Below are 13,210 nucleotides of genomic sequence, written 5' to 3'. Positions count from 1 at the left end.
GGAAAACATGAACATGTGAGACCTGACCTTGTAAGACGATTAATATGGGGCCAGTTACTAAGTATCCATTTACAGTGTGCAAAACCACTCACAGGCAAATAATCTATTCTACTAGTGCAGCTTGTGATGTTGCTCAGAACAGACTGCATGGATGTGCATTAGAATTGTTCTGATTCCGATACCAGTATCGGAAATTGCTCCGATACTGCCGAAAATGCTGGCATCAGTATCGGCGGGTACTGGAGTCCAGGCACCGATCCGATACCACGTAATTTATTAAATTAGTAATCTATTTACTGGTTTACTCCATTAAGCTCTGGTACAGCCTGCTGTTCTAGAGGGACGAGGAGGAATTGATTACGTAACACAGACACAACAGACACACGTGTGTCAGAGCAGGTTGACCCGAGGCTTGGAGCTAAGCTAAGTAGAACATTATCATGTTGGTGGTGTGGCAATATTTCACACTGGAATCTCCCACCAGCATGAGGCAGATGGCACTAGGGACGGGGGGATATGTCCCCCAGATTCAAAGTGATCTTTGATCTTTGAACCCTTATTCTTCTTTACAATAATTCTCTAAAATATGCAATGATTAAGATGGACTGTGGCATTAGAATGTGTGAGAGGCACCAAATTTAGGCTTTTAGGATAAAAATGTTCTCTGGGGGAGTATGCCCCCGGACCCTCAGATTTACACTACTGTTTTGTACACTGTTTCATTCAAAAAGAAATGTAAAAAATATATGGTTTGAATCTGCTGTATTTATTCATGTTTTATAAAGGGTTTAACCTGAGCCAGGCCTTACCAAAATGCTAATCATATCACAGTTATGCAGGTGTAGTATGATATATATTTTTTTATAACATACTGGTATCGGATCGGTACTCGGTATTGGCTCATACCCACAGCACAAGTATTGGAATCGATATCGGGAGGAAAAAAAATGGTATCGGAACATCTCTAATGTTCATTCACCTACTATTGGAATTAGTCCTCTACAAAATATTTAACGAGTGAAAAAATCTGTATTGCTGCTGAACTTGTTAGCATACAGTATTACTGAAATAGTAGTAGTAGGAGAACTGAAAACGCCTGCCTGCTGCTGCTGAAAATAAAAAAGCTAGTTTTGAGGAAAATTTCAACACTTTGAAAGTGCCCACCAAATGTGATAAAGAGGTCAATTTTGCTTGCAGACTACTTCCTGCTTAGGATCTCAATACTCACGTTTCACTGCTCAGCTTTATGTGAGGCTCTAGAAGGATACCACAGAGTACAGGCGGGATGAACACTTCTTTATTTTCACTGCCAACAAAACTGGGCTTTTCAGGAGTTATCTGGGAGAGCTCCACTGCAGCACACAACACACAAATACAGGATACAGTTAAAGAAAGTTAGCCATCACTATATTCATTACAGAACCAGATGTAATTATAAGTCTATATCCTGACCAGAACACATGCCCAATCCAGCCCCACAGACCCTGCATTCATACTGTACATGCACTGCAAAAACCAACTGACAAAAATAAGGAATAAATAACTAGAATTAAGGAAATACATGGTTGAAACAAGTAAAACTATCTGCCATTGCATTAAGTATTTTTTTCTTTGTAAGAAATCTTTAAGTTCGTAAAAATATCTAGGCACTGGAAAAACAATGATGTCTTAAAATAAGTCCAAAAATACTTATTTAGAGCAATTGTGGCTTGAAAAGCCCAACTGTAGTGACATTAAAATAAGCGAGCAATACTTGAAACTAGCATGTTTTTTTCTCATTTCAGTATCTGTGGGTAGATACTGGTGGTAGAAAATGCTTTTGAAATAGCATTTAAACTACATGCAACTAAAACTCTCAACTGGAACCAATGTTTTAGGTAAAAACTCACCATATTCAACAGTTGAATAGATTGAAAAGCATGAAAAAGCTCACAATGTCAATCCTAAAAGGAAGTCTTTACACAAGACTACCCTGTGAAGAGGTTCTTCACTCATTTTGTTACAAAAAGACACATGTTCTTAAAATAAGCACATAAAGCTATGGTCAGTAGGTAAATTATACCCAAAACATTATAATAAGATACTATTGCTAGATATAAGAAGAAAATACTTTGTGAGCTTCATGTTTTTTGTAGTGTGTTTAACAATTTAACCCCATTCTTTTCCTTGCTCTTACCTTTTTTTCTCAAAAGCCTGTTGTTGATCCTAAGACAAAATTTGATCGGTTTTGTTGAATTTGGATTTTTCTTTTTAAGTTGCATAAGCTAATGTATTGGGACAAATTCCACATGTGATGAATGGAACTAGTAGTTTCCTGGGTTCACCCAACGCATCACTAAAGTGATGGCTGACTATTGCAACCAATGGTTTCATATCCATCACAATTCCTACTACAGTCACAGCCATATCGAATTTATGGAAATTGTTTAGTAGACACTAGTAATATAACATTTCTTCAGCACTAATTTCTTGAGTATGTTTTTATGGTAAAAGGTATATGCTGAAAAGGATAAAGAAGAAAAAGAAAAAGAAAAAAAGACAACTCTGATTTCTCAAAAGTTACAACACTGTGTAAAACGTAAACACACACACACACACACAAGGGCCCTTGCAAGGTTGTAATAGTTTTTGATTTTTCATTAGTTTTAGTTTTAAATTCATTGTGATTTTTTTTATTTCAAATTCAGTTAGTTTTAATTAGTTTCTAGAGTGAGTTTGCTAGTTTTAATCAATTTTATTTTTTTGAAAATGCTTAGTTTTAGTTCAGTTTTTATTAGTTTTAGTTTTTTGTAATGGGGTATTTGTTGGGTGCCAGATTCAATAAGGTCACAATAAATGTTGCCTTTATTTCCTTTGTCTGTCTCAGCCCCAATAAGTTTATTAAGTCATTAAACCAGATAGATGAAATAGATTTCATATCAACTAGTGGAGCGGCTAAGTGCTCATTTTTGGCAGAATCGTTCAGTTTATGATACAAGCGTGAAAATTGGCATGAACACTCTCCATGGGTCACTTAACAAGAAAATTGTCCGAGACATTTGAAATTTTAAGATGGCGACTATTTTTCAAGATGGCCGACACCTAAGTGGAGCAGTTAAGTGACATAATGGTTTATTTGGTGATACAAGCATACAAATTGGCATGAGCAGTCTCTGTGGGTGGGTTATTGTCAAGTGACCAACAGTTACTTGAAATTCCAAGATGGCGGCCATTTTTCAAATGTCTCAGACAATTTTCTTGTCCGTGGAGAGTGTTCATGCCAATTTTCACGCTCGTATCATAAACTGAACGATTATATCACTTAGCCACTCCACCAAACCAAAAAGGTTTATGTGCGAAAAAAGTTGACAAAGACGAAAACGAAGGACATTTTCATTATAATTTTAGTAAGTTTTGTAACCTCACAACACAGTTTCAGTTAGTTATCGTTTTTTAAAAACTCTCATTTTTATTTTTATTTCAGTTAACGAAAATGTTTTTTCAATACTAGTTTTCATTATTTTGTTAGTTTTTTGTTAACTATAATAACCTTGATGCACACCCTACACCACTGATTTCACTGATAATCATGCCTCATGATTTGTTGATATTTAGTTGAACATTTAATTAATATACTTATCTTAGTAAATTGCTTTTGTTGAATCTTTAACATGGTGTAAACTCTTAATTTGTCGTGGCCCAAGAGCCAGGTTGTGACAAGAATATAAAAGACTTACATATAGTCAGTGGTTTCTGTGAATGTCTCATGGAGGCCCTGATGATCTCAGAGCCATGGATGCGGTCCTGATGACGAAGCTGCTTGGTTTCGTAGAACCATTCTCCAGTCATGTACCTCAGCTGGCTCGTGTCACTCACAGTCCTCTGTAATTTCCTTGGTACAGACACATCAGTCAGAAATTTATAGTCACTACCTCTTTTTTTTTTTTTTTTTAATTTGAAACACATTTACATATAATACATACAAGTGAACAAGGGTACTAAGGAAAAACAGAAAAAAAAAAGATGTGGGAAGAGCAAGTTGAGGAACCAGGCCCGCAACAACTCACGCACGTCCATAAATCAGCTATTTCCATATTTAAACTATTAACTCCATGACAGCCAGAACAGAAAAATAGGGAAATATATGGTAACAATAAAAATGTATCTTTAAAACATTAAAATTAAAGTAAAGAAAAGTTATTATCCCAATCTTTTATAATTGCTCATTTTTGCCAACCATCTGATTGTGGCTTTCTTTTTTTTTTTTTATCATAAACTTGGTTAATGAATAATTATGTTTTGAGAACATAATGAACAGTTCCAATTTAATACATTTTTCTTTTTTGAAAATAAAAAAAACCCCACAAGCACAATGGTGTTTAACAAAATTTTTTCTTCTTCTTGCAATCTCAAATGATATTGATTGGTGATAATGTTAAGACAAGATAAAAAACAGAACACATACAAGCCTCTGCGATGCCTTTTCACCTATACCTGGAAGTTTTAGGCAGAAAATATTATGTACGTCCTGTCATTTCACAAAACGTCTTCCTTGACAGATCAAACATAGACAGTAATGGATTAGTTGATGAGCTTCAAACATGGAATAATTGACACAATAACTCACTGCACACGCTGCTTTTCAACCTTCTTCAGCTCAGAATCTCTTTTCAGTACAGCCAGGATGGTCTCCTGCTCCTTCTCCGTCAGGAAACTCAGGTCGATCATGGCGTCTGCTGCTGCTCGCTGTGTCCTCAGCTGTCCCCTGCTGTCACTTTGTGTCTAGTGAATAAAAAACACAGCTTCATTTTTGTTACAATGTCAACATAACAAGAAAATGATTTCCCATTTCTATAGGAAACTACAGTCCCTCAATCCATATTGATAAAATTAAAGATTTATGGCACAGGGACCTGGCAACTGAGTTTGAGGAGGAAGCATGGTCAGATGCAATAGCATCAATAGGCAAGATTTTTTTGTGCAACAGACTAACTGAGAGTCAGTATAGGATCCTTCATAGATTACAACGTACGCCCCAGTCCTTGAACTCTTTCTATCCTGAAATCTCTCCCCTGTGTAGTAAATGTAAACAGAAGGTTGGCTCTTACATACATTGCATCTGGCGCTGTCCTTTGATATTTCAATTTTGGGAAAACATCTCACAGGAAATCAACCCAACTTTTGTTAAGAACATACAGATAGATCCTGGTTTATTTTTACTTAATCTCTCAGGAGAGGGACTCTCTTTGTCAAGTGTTCAGCAAAAACTTCTGTATAAGTTACTTCTTTTAGCTAGGAGATGCATTTTATTTCAGTGGATCAAGCCCAGACCTCCATCTGTTAACTAGTGGTATGGAGAGATATTTAAAGTTCTGTTGATGGAGCGTTTGAGCTCAGTTTTAAAGGGGAACGAGAGTTATTTTGATAAGTTGTGGGCTCCCTTCTTGAACCGCCTACCGGGTGATCTAGCAGACTTAGTACGTAGAGGCCGCTGCAATGTGGATTGGCATTGGCCTTGGCCTTGCATCTCTGTATCTCCCTAATGCTCTTTCCCAAGTGTTGATTTTGTTTTATTGATATGACTGTACAGTCCCCATTCCATGTATAATGTTAAAACAGTAAACTCTCTTAGAACTTTCCTTGTAAGGTCCATTATAATCTATTCTTGTGTTTGTTTTACTTCTACCTGTATCTTTATTTTATTTGTTTTTTTACTTCATTTTATTTATTTCAGTTTATTTTTTGCCTCTCTTTCTATATATTATTCAGTCTATGTGAAGTATTTAATTGCCTCTGCTGTCATGTATGTTCTCTGTTTTGTGTCTGTTTAAAAATGAATAAAATATTGGTTAAAAAAAACACAGCTTCATGCTACTCCTTCTGAAGCTTCTAAGTTCTTTGTATTTCAAGTAGAGTCAGTGGCTAACACAAAATGTGTGATTTGGGCCTTATCCACAATGGGAAAAGAAAATGATGGGAAAAGCAAAACAAAAATGCATAAGGCAATGTTTTTTATTGTGCATCAAAATTTTTGCCTTAAAAGCCCAAATTTTGTGGCCTCTGGCACATTCTAATGCAACTATTCCATCATATACACTGATTTAATCATTGGTCTTAAAATAATGACTTTGCCTACACAAAAACAATAGCAACCTATCAGAATATCTACGTATCAGTGCATCAAGCTTATGATACATAGGCTACAGTATATCTACCTGATAATAAAAATATAAGTTACTCTGTTGACCTTTGAGTTTGTGAATTATGGTCATGCCAACAGTGCAACAAGCTTATATGCGTGTCTTTAATAGTAATTACAACTTCAGCAGAGCTACTGCTTTTCCTTCAGGGGAAAGTGAAATATTTCTGGAGAATGTTGGCATGTTCTAATAAAGAGTAAGAGTACAGTGTAACTTTTTTTTAGAAATGTTAGTTACTTGATTAATAATCAAAATGAGCATTCCTACATTTGTAAAATAGTCTCTTTGCTAAGGAAAAAAGTAATGCCATTAAGCTGTTAAGGTAGTTTTGTAATTGGGACTTTGTTTTGGAAATAGTTGGGCAGTCCAAGGCCTAGAGGATAGGAATCAGGCTTGTAGCTGGCGAGTCGCCGGTGCGAATCCCGGTACTGACAGTTCTAGGATTGAAGTGCCCTTGAGCAAGGCACCTAACCCCCCCTCCACAGCTCCCCGGGCGAAGTAATGTGGGATTAATAAAGTAATCTTCTTCTAGTTGTGGCTGCATGGTGGTTGTTTGATCATTATTCAAGATAGGAAAGTTGTTTTCCTTTTCTTGAGGACAAGGCTGCACAAGACGGGGCTGTTAGAGGTCCTTCATGTTGGAACATGTAACTAGCTCATGGAGGTTTAGGTGGGATTACTTAATATGTTCACAAACCAATGCTGCATATCCAGTTTCTCTCAAGGGAAAACAACCTCTGAAGGACAGATGACTTATTCCTAGACTGGAGAAAACTAAAGATATACCAAGCTACATTATTCTGTTTTGCAAGGGATATTCATCATAGGCTATCATAACTGGAGTGGCGGCACAAACAGTTTGCTTACTGATTGGCACCATGTCATCATAAAGCATTAAAAAGCAATGACGTACAATAAATTAAAAATGGTGACCACAATATTTCTTTTTGGACAAAAAACACTAGTAAACCTCCACAAATTCTTGGTAGACGGTTGTGTAGATGTAATCTCAGCACAGTGTGTATGTATGAAAATGCATGATAGATACTACTGGAGAGAAATGCCCTACAGCAGTGATTCCCAACCAGGGGGCCCCGACCACCCCAGGGGGGCGCCAAAGATCCACGGGGGGTCATGAAGCCCTCTTGATTTTAAGCGGTGTAATTAATCTAATGTGTTAAATATAGATGAGTCAGCATTTAATTCATTCGTAGGACAAAAACAACTAAATAAGGGCTACATTAAACGTTTATTCATTTATTTAGATAAAAAAAATCACGATAGAAAAGTTTAAAAATAGGCTATATTGCGGGAATAAGAGTGTGTCACATCCCTCCTGCAGTATACACAGAGGTAACCTCACCTTGCGGCAACCTCACCTAGCGGTAACCTCATCTTGCGGTAACCTCACCCAGCGGTAACCTCACCTATATTATTAGGAGTCCAAAAAACCGCGGGCGCATTATTTCTTCATGACGTCTTAACATAAAAATGAAGCAGCGTGTTTCCTGCTGTCAGCTTTCCTCTAAAGTTCTGGCTTGAAATTTCCATTTCAGTTTTTGTTTGATGATGATAGGCCAAGTTAAACCGGAGATAAGGTCAAATATATTTAGTATCAATATCATTTTACATCTTATATGTTATATTGTAACCAACATCTAAAACTCTTGATTAAGCATGATTGTGTTCTGAAAGAAATCATTTACATTTTTAAAATCTATTTTATGTTGGAGGTTTTTTTTGTTTCTTTTGGGTTCAAAATGTTGATCCAATAAGTCAAAGTGAAAAATTAATTGTGAGGTTGTCCTGAAAAACATGATACCAACATTTTTTTTAATTTTTTAAGTAGCAGAATGAAAAGGTTTCAAAAAAGACAACAAAGACTTCAAAGGGTTAAGCAGTAATTTTGATCAGAATAACCAAACATGTCAGCTGTGTCACTCCAACATAATGTAAAACCCCTCCACATTCTGGGACTGTCATCTGGTGAAATAGCAGTTTATATGTGATAGGTTGGATTTAGAACATTCAACATAAGCATTGTTGTTATAATTTTGTGACGTAACTTTTTAAAGTCTGCATTGGATAAACATTAACCTGACATCTGCCTGAAAGCTTTTTATTTAAGCAGACAGGAATTTCTGAAGACATATCTACATTACTTTTAACAATTCTAGAATTACTATCATGCATTTTCTTTTTTTGTAATTTATTTTTATTGACTATCCTGATAGGCACAGCAGACTAAAGTATTTGTTTATATTAATAGTAGGCTTGCTTAGTGACTCATTTGCTGCACAAAGCATGCTGGAATACCTTGCAATGAGGTCTAATCTAAACAAGTAGACAAGCGAGTTCAAACAAATTATCTGTTGAATTTATTATCTTTTCTACATTGCATGTTGAGGCAATGAGTACTATACAATCACAGCACAGTAGGATAGGAATTGGCAGAAAGCAGTTAAGAAAATCTGCGTACGTTCTGTTGTATGCTACTAACAGCCCATTTATGTATTTGCAGACAATTTCTGTTTTTGCAGAACATCCTGTCTTAAATAAAAAGCATGACATTCAGCCAGACGTCCGGTTAAAGTTTATGCAATGCACACTTTACAAAGTTACGTCACAAAAGTATCACAACAATGCTTATGTTGAATTTTACATCCGCTAACAGAAAGATTAGAAACTGCTATTTCGCCAGATTACATTCCCAGAATATGGAGGGGGTTTATATATATATATATATATATATATATATATATATATATATATATATATATATGTATATATATATATATTTGTCGGAGTGACATAGCTGACACTATTCTGATCAACATTACTGCTGAAGGATCTCCCTTTGCTCAACCTGTATACAAATATTTCTCCCAAATCGACAAACAATATCAGAACACGAACATACAGTACATAATGGAGTACATAATTTACAAAAAAAACAGTATTTTTCCAGTGTAAAGTCAGAAGGTAGTCTCACCTCTTGATGTCGCTCCTTGCTCGGTAGTGATGGTTCATACGCGAATGATTCAAACCGAATAACTTTCTGAAGAGACTCGTTCATTTCTCAACTTCAGATGTGCTCCCCTTCCTCCCCCTGGTGTCTCTCTCCCTCTAGACCAAAGTTCCAAGTAGCGTGAAAACGGAATCTCTCAGCCCACCACTCCCTCTCCTCCTCTTCTTCTTCTTTTCTTCTTGTGGTTTACCCTTCTGACCCAGAGCTGTCAGTAGCTGCATCCCATGTTCCTTAATAAAAATCCCTGTTTCCAACTCTTGCGCCTTTGCCTTGCGTCTTATGCTGCGTTCGCTTGCACTCGGAACTCTGAAAGATCCGAGTTGGAAATTCCGACTTCCGAGGTAAATGCGTTTCATTGCTCAACCTCGGAAAACATGGCCGGCCACCGCAAATTGATGTTTGTTTGGATGTCTTTCGAGCGTTTAAAAGTTATTCTGAGGAAGTACATCAGCTACATCAGCTATTAGTAACACAAATACTAAATTAAACGACACATAACAGACTAAATGTTGAAGATAAAGTGACTGTTTACCTCTCACGGTGTGTGGCGCCATTTTGCTTTGACGTTTTCCACGTATTTCCGACCTACTCGGGCTGCTTGGATCCTACCCCAATTCCCGAGTCGGAGTCCCGAGTTCAAGGGCCGTTCTATTGCACTTTTCCGACTCGGATGTCGGATCTTTCCGAGTTCCGAGTGCAATCGAACGCAGCATTAGTCCCGCCCACCGGGGGACGCATGGAGAGATGAAAGGAAACCTGGCGAGGAGAGAGGAAAAGTTTTTGTTTCTTTAAATGTTTCCCCAAAACTTTATTGAGAAGTTCCAATTACACTCAGAACATTCATCTTGGGTAGAACAAAACAAAGTCTTTCATCACAAATTGAGAAAATAAATAAATATGAGACAAAGTGAATGAAGTGCATAAGTCAGTAGGTGTAAATTAAACAGAATAATAAAATAGAAAAGAGGGAAAAAAAGAAAAAGGCATGACATATTACATTTCTCCAAATATTTCTTGAATTATGTTAACAGTATTAACAGTAAAATTTGGCTTTATGTATATGGAATTTCATTCATGCCATTAGAATAATTAAATTAATTAAGTGTTGGATTTTCCTATCTTTATTGCTATAATATAAAACTATATCTATGGCTTTCAAATTAATTTGTAGGTTGGAATGTGAGGTAATGTAAGCTTCCAAAAAATCTGCGGAAAATGACACTCAGCAAAAAGGTGCCTGATTGTTTCCACTTCAGGATTACAAAATACACAATTTACATCAAGGAAAAGTATAATAATAATAATAATAATAACTAGAAAATTCCTAAAGAAATTTTGATTGTGTGCTTGCCTCTGGACCGTCATTCTCGTGGCTCAAATCAACAGTCAAACTGGGACTCTGTCCTGAGTTCACAGACACCTCATACAAGTCTGTAGGACAAACGGTTCACAAGTTAGTAAAAGGGGGCGTGGTCACTCAAAGGGGGCGTGGCTTGAATCAGCAGTTAAAAAGGGACTCTGTCCTGAGTTCACAGACACCTCATACAAGTCTCTAGGAGAAACGGTTCATTAGTTATGAAAGGGGACGTGGCTAATCAAAAGGGGCGGGGTTATCAACCACCAGTTAAACAGGGACTTCATGCCGAGTAATCTGACACCTTATACAAGTTTCTAGGACAAACGGTTCATTAGTTATGAAAGGGGGCGTGGCTAATCAAAAAGGGCGGGAATTTATGAAATATTGTTATGTATAAGTGGTCAGTGATGAACCATCATCATGCTTGGCAAGTTTGAGGAAGATTGGACAATGTATGGTCAAGTTATAAGGTCTCATGTTTTATGAAGTCTGTTTACTTAGAGTAAACTGACAGTTATCAGTTAGAATGTCTGTGTTGGAGGAGGGAGGGGGGAGGGGGGGCTTTGGTAGCTTAGCAACCACGTGGCCAGGTGGAGTCGACCAATAAGAGCAGAGCAATCAACTGAAATTAACTGCTGTTGGAGACAGTTCTGTAGACAGAGGTGGACAAACTTGAAATTCTGGCCTCGAACAGAAAGCATTTTCGGCAAAACCATAATACCTATCATTGATCCGACTTTACTTTGAGCGTCCTGAGTTCTTCCTGAACATCTCCATATGTTTTTTTTTTAAGAAAAATGAAAAAATAGCTTTGTTAGAGCGATTTTAAAAAACTGTTAAATTTTTTTTTTGAGAAATCTTCCTTCATTTTTAATATGGGAGCCGATGCGGCAGTTGGTGCATTTTGTTTGAGCATCTGTGCGTCCTGCGCCCAAACTATAACTCTGACAGCTTTACCAGAGGATTGTGAGTGAGAGGACAAATTTTCCTACGTTTCTATGTATAAATTATTTCTGTAGAGTGAAATTTGCGGCCTGGAGCGCAGTTTTCAAATTTATTTTTTGACAATTCTTTCTCTCCCTCTACACTCTGTTTGATGACTTCTCCACTCTAGACTCTCCATAGGATTACATTGGGGGGATTTTTTGACGTGTTTTTGCCCAATAATTTGAAAACCGTTTGTCGGAACCCTTATAAAAGTCATAGCACACTGGTCATGGGCGAGCCGGTCGATTTGATACCTTTTTTGTGTATGTGCGACCAAAACTCTGGGAGGAGTAGTCGACGGAAAAACAACACGGAAGAAACGGAAGAATAACTAGAAAATTCCTAAAGAAATTTTGATTGTGTGCTTGCCTCTGGACTGTGACTCTCGTGGCTTATCAAAAAGGGCAGGGATTAAACAGGGACTTTCTGCTGAGTACACTCACACCTCATACAAGTCTCTAGGACAAACGGTTCATTGGTTATGAAAGGGGGCGTGGCTAATAAAAAGGGCGGGAATTTATGAATTATTGTTATGTAGAACTGAAAAGTGATGAACCATCATCATGCACGACAAGTTTGAGGCAGATTGGACAATGTATGGTCAAGTTATAAGGTCTTGTGTTTTATGAAGAAAGCCATGTCTGTTTACTTAGAGTAAACTGACAGTTATCAGTTAGAATGTCTGTGTTGGAGGAGGGAGGGGCTTTGGTAGCTAAGCAACCACGTGGCCAGGTGGAGTCGACCAATCAGAGCAGAGCAATCAACTGAAATTAACTGACGATGGAGAAAGTTCCGCAGACAGAGGTCGACAAACTTGAAATTCTGGCCTCGAACAGAAAGCATTTTTGGCAAAACCATAATACCTATCATTGATCCGACTTCACTTTGAGCGTCCTGAGTTCTTCCTGAACATCTACATATGTTTTTTTTTAAGAAAAATGAAAAAATAGCTTTGTTAGAGCGATTTTAAAAAACTGTTAAATTTTTTTTTTGAGAAATCTTCCTTTATTTTTAATATGGGAGCCGATGCGGCAGTTGGTGCATTTTGTTTGAGCATCTGTGCGTCCTGCGCCCAAACTATAACTCTGACAGCTTTACCAGAGGATTGTGAGTGAGAGGACAAATTTTCCTACGTTTCTATGTATAAATTATTTCTGTAGAGTGAAATTTGCGGCCTGGAGCGCAGTTTTCAAATTTATTTTTTGACAATTCGTTCTCTCCCTCTACACTCTGTTTGATTTCATCACCACTCTAGACTCTCCATAGGGTTACATTGGGGGGATTTTCTGACGTGTTTTTGCCCAATAATTTGAAAACCGTTTGTCGGAACCCTTATAAAAGTCATAGCACACTTGTCATGGCCGAGCCGGTCGGTTTGATACCTTTTTTGTGTATGTGCGACCAAAACTCTGGGAGGAGTAGTCGACCGAAAAATGACACGGAAGAAACGGAAGAATAATAAAAATAGTCCCGGTGAATAGTAGTTAGTGTGCTTTTGCAAGCACACAAAACTAGAAAATTCCTAAAGAAATTTTGATTGTGTGCTTGCCTCTGGACCATCATTCTCGTGGCTCAAATCAACAGTCAAACAGTGACTCTGTCCTGAGTTCACAGATACCTCATACAAGTCTGTAGGACAAACGGTTCACAAGTTAGTAA

The 13,210-nt window shown here is 37.3% G+C and overlaps 1 protein-coding gene across 1 annotated transcript in view; it reads right to left on the bottom strand.

The window, feature by feature from the left end:
* LOC131986222 (synaptotagmin-like protein 2) overlaps window positions 1-9,270 on the bottom strand; it is a 34,411-nt gene extending 25,141 nt beyond the window's left edge. The window contains exons 1-4 of the mRNA XM_059351074.1: window positions 9,172-9,270; window positions 4,607-4,761; window positions 3,717-3,871; window positions 1,229-1,352 (exon numbers count right to left, since the gene is read on the bottom strand). Coding sequence (XP_059207057.1) covers window positions 1,229-1,352; window positions 3,717-3,871; window positions 4,607-4,761; window positions 9,172-9,255 — 518 coding nt within the window. The 5' untranslated portion in view covers window positions 9,256-9,270. The remainder of the gene's footprint in view (window positions 1-1,228; window positions 1,353-3,716; window positions 3,872-4,606; window positions 4,762-9,171) is intronic.
* Window positions 9,271-13,210: the final 3,940 nt, after the last annotated feature.

This window comes from Centropristis striata, chromosome 15 (assembly GCF_030273125.1).
Source record: "Centropristis striata isolate RG_2023a ecotype Rhode Island chromosome 15, C.striata_1.0, whole genome shotgun sequence".
Taxonomy (NCBI): domain Eukaryota; kingdom Metazoa; phylum Chordata; class Actinopteri; order Perciformes; family Serranidae; genus Centropristis; species Centropristis striata.
The sequence above is the reverse complement of the archived record's forward strand: the minus strand, read 5'-3'. Positions and strand labels throughout refer to the sequence as shown.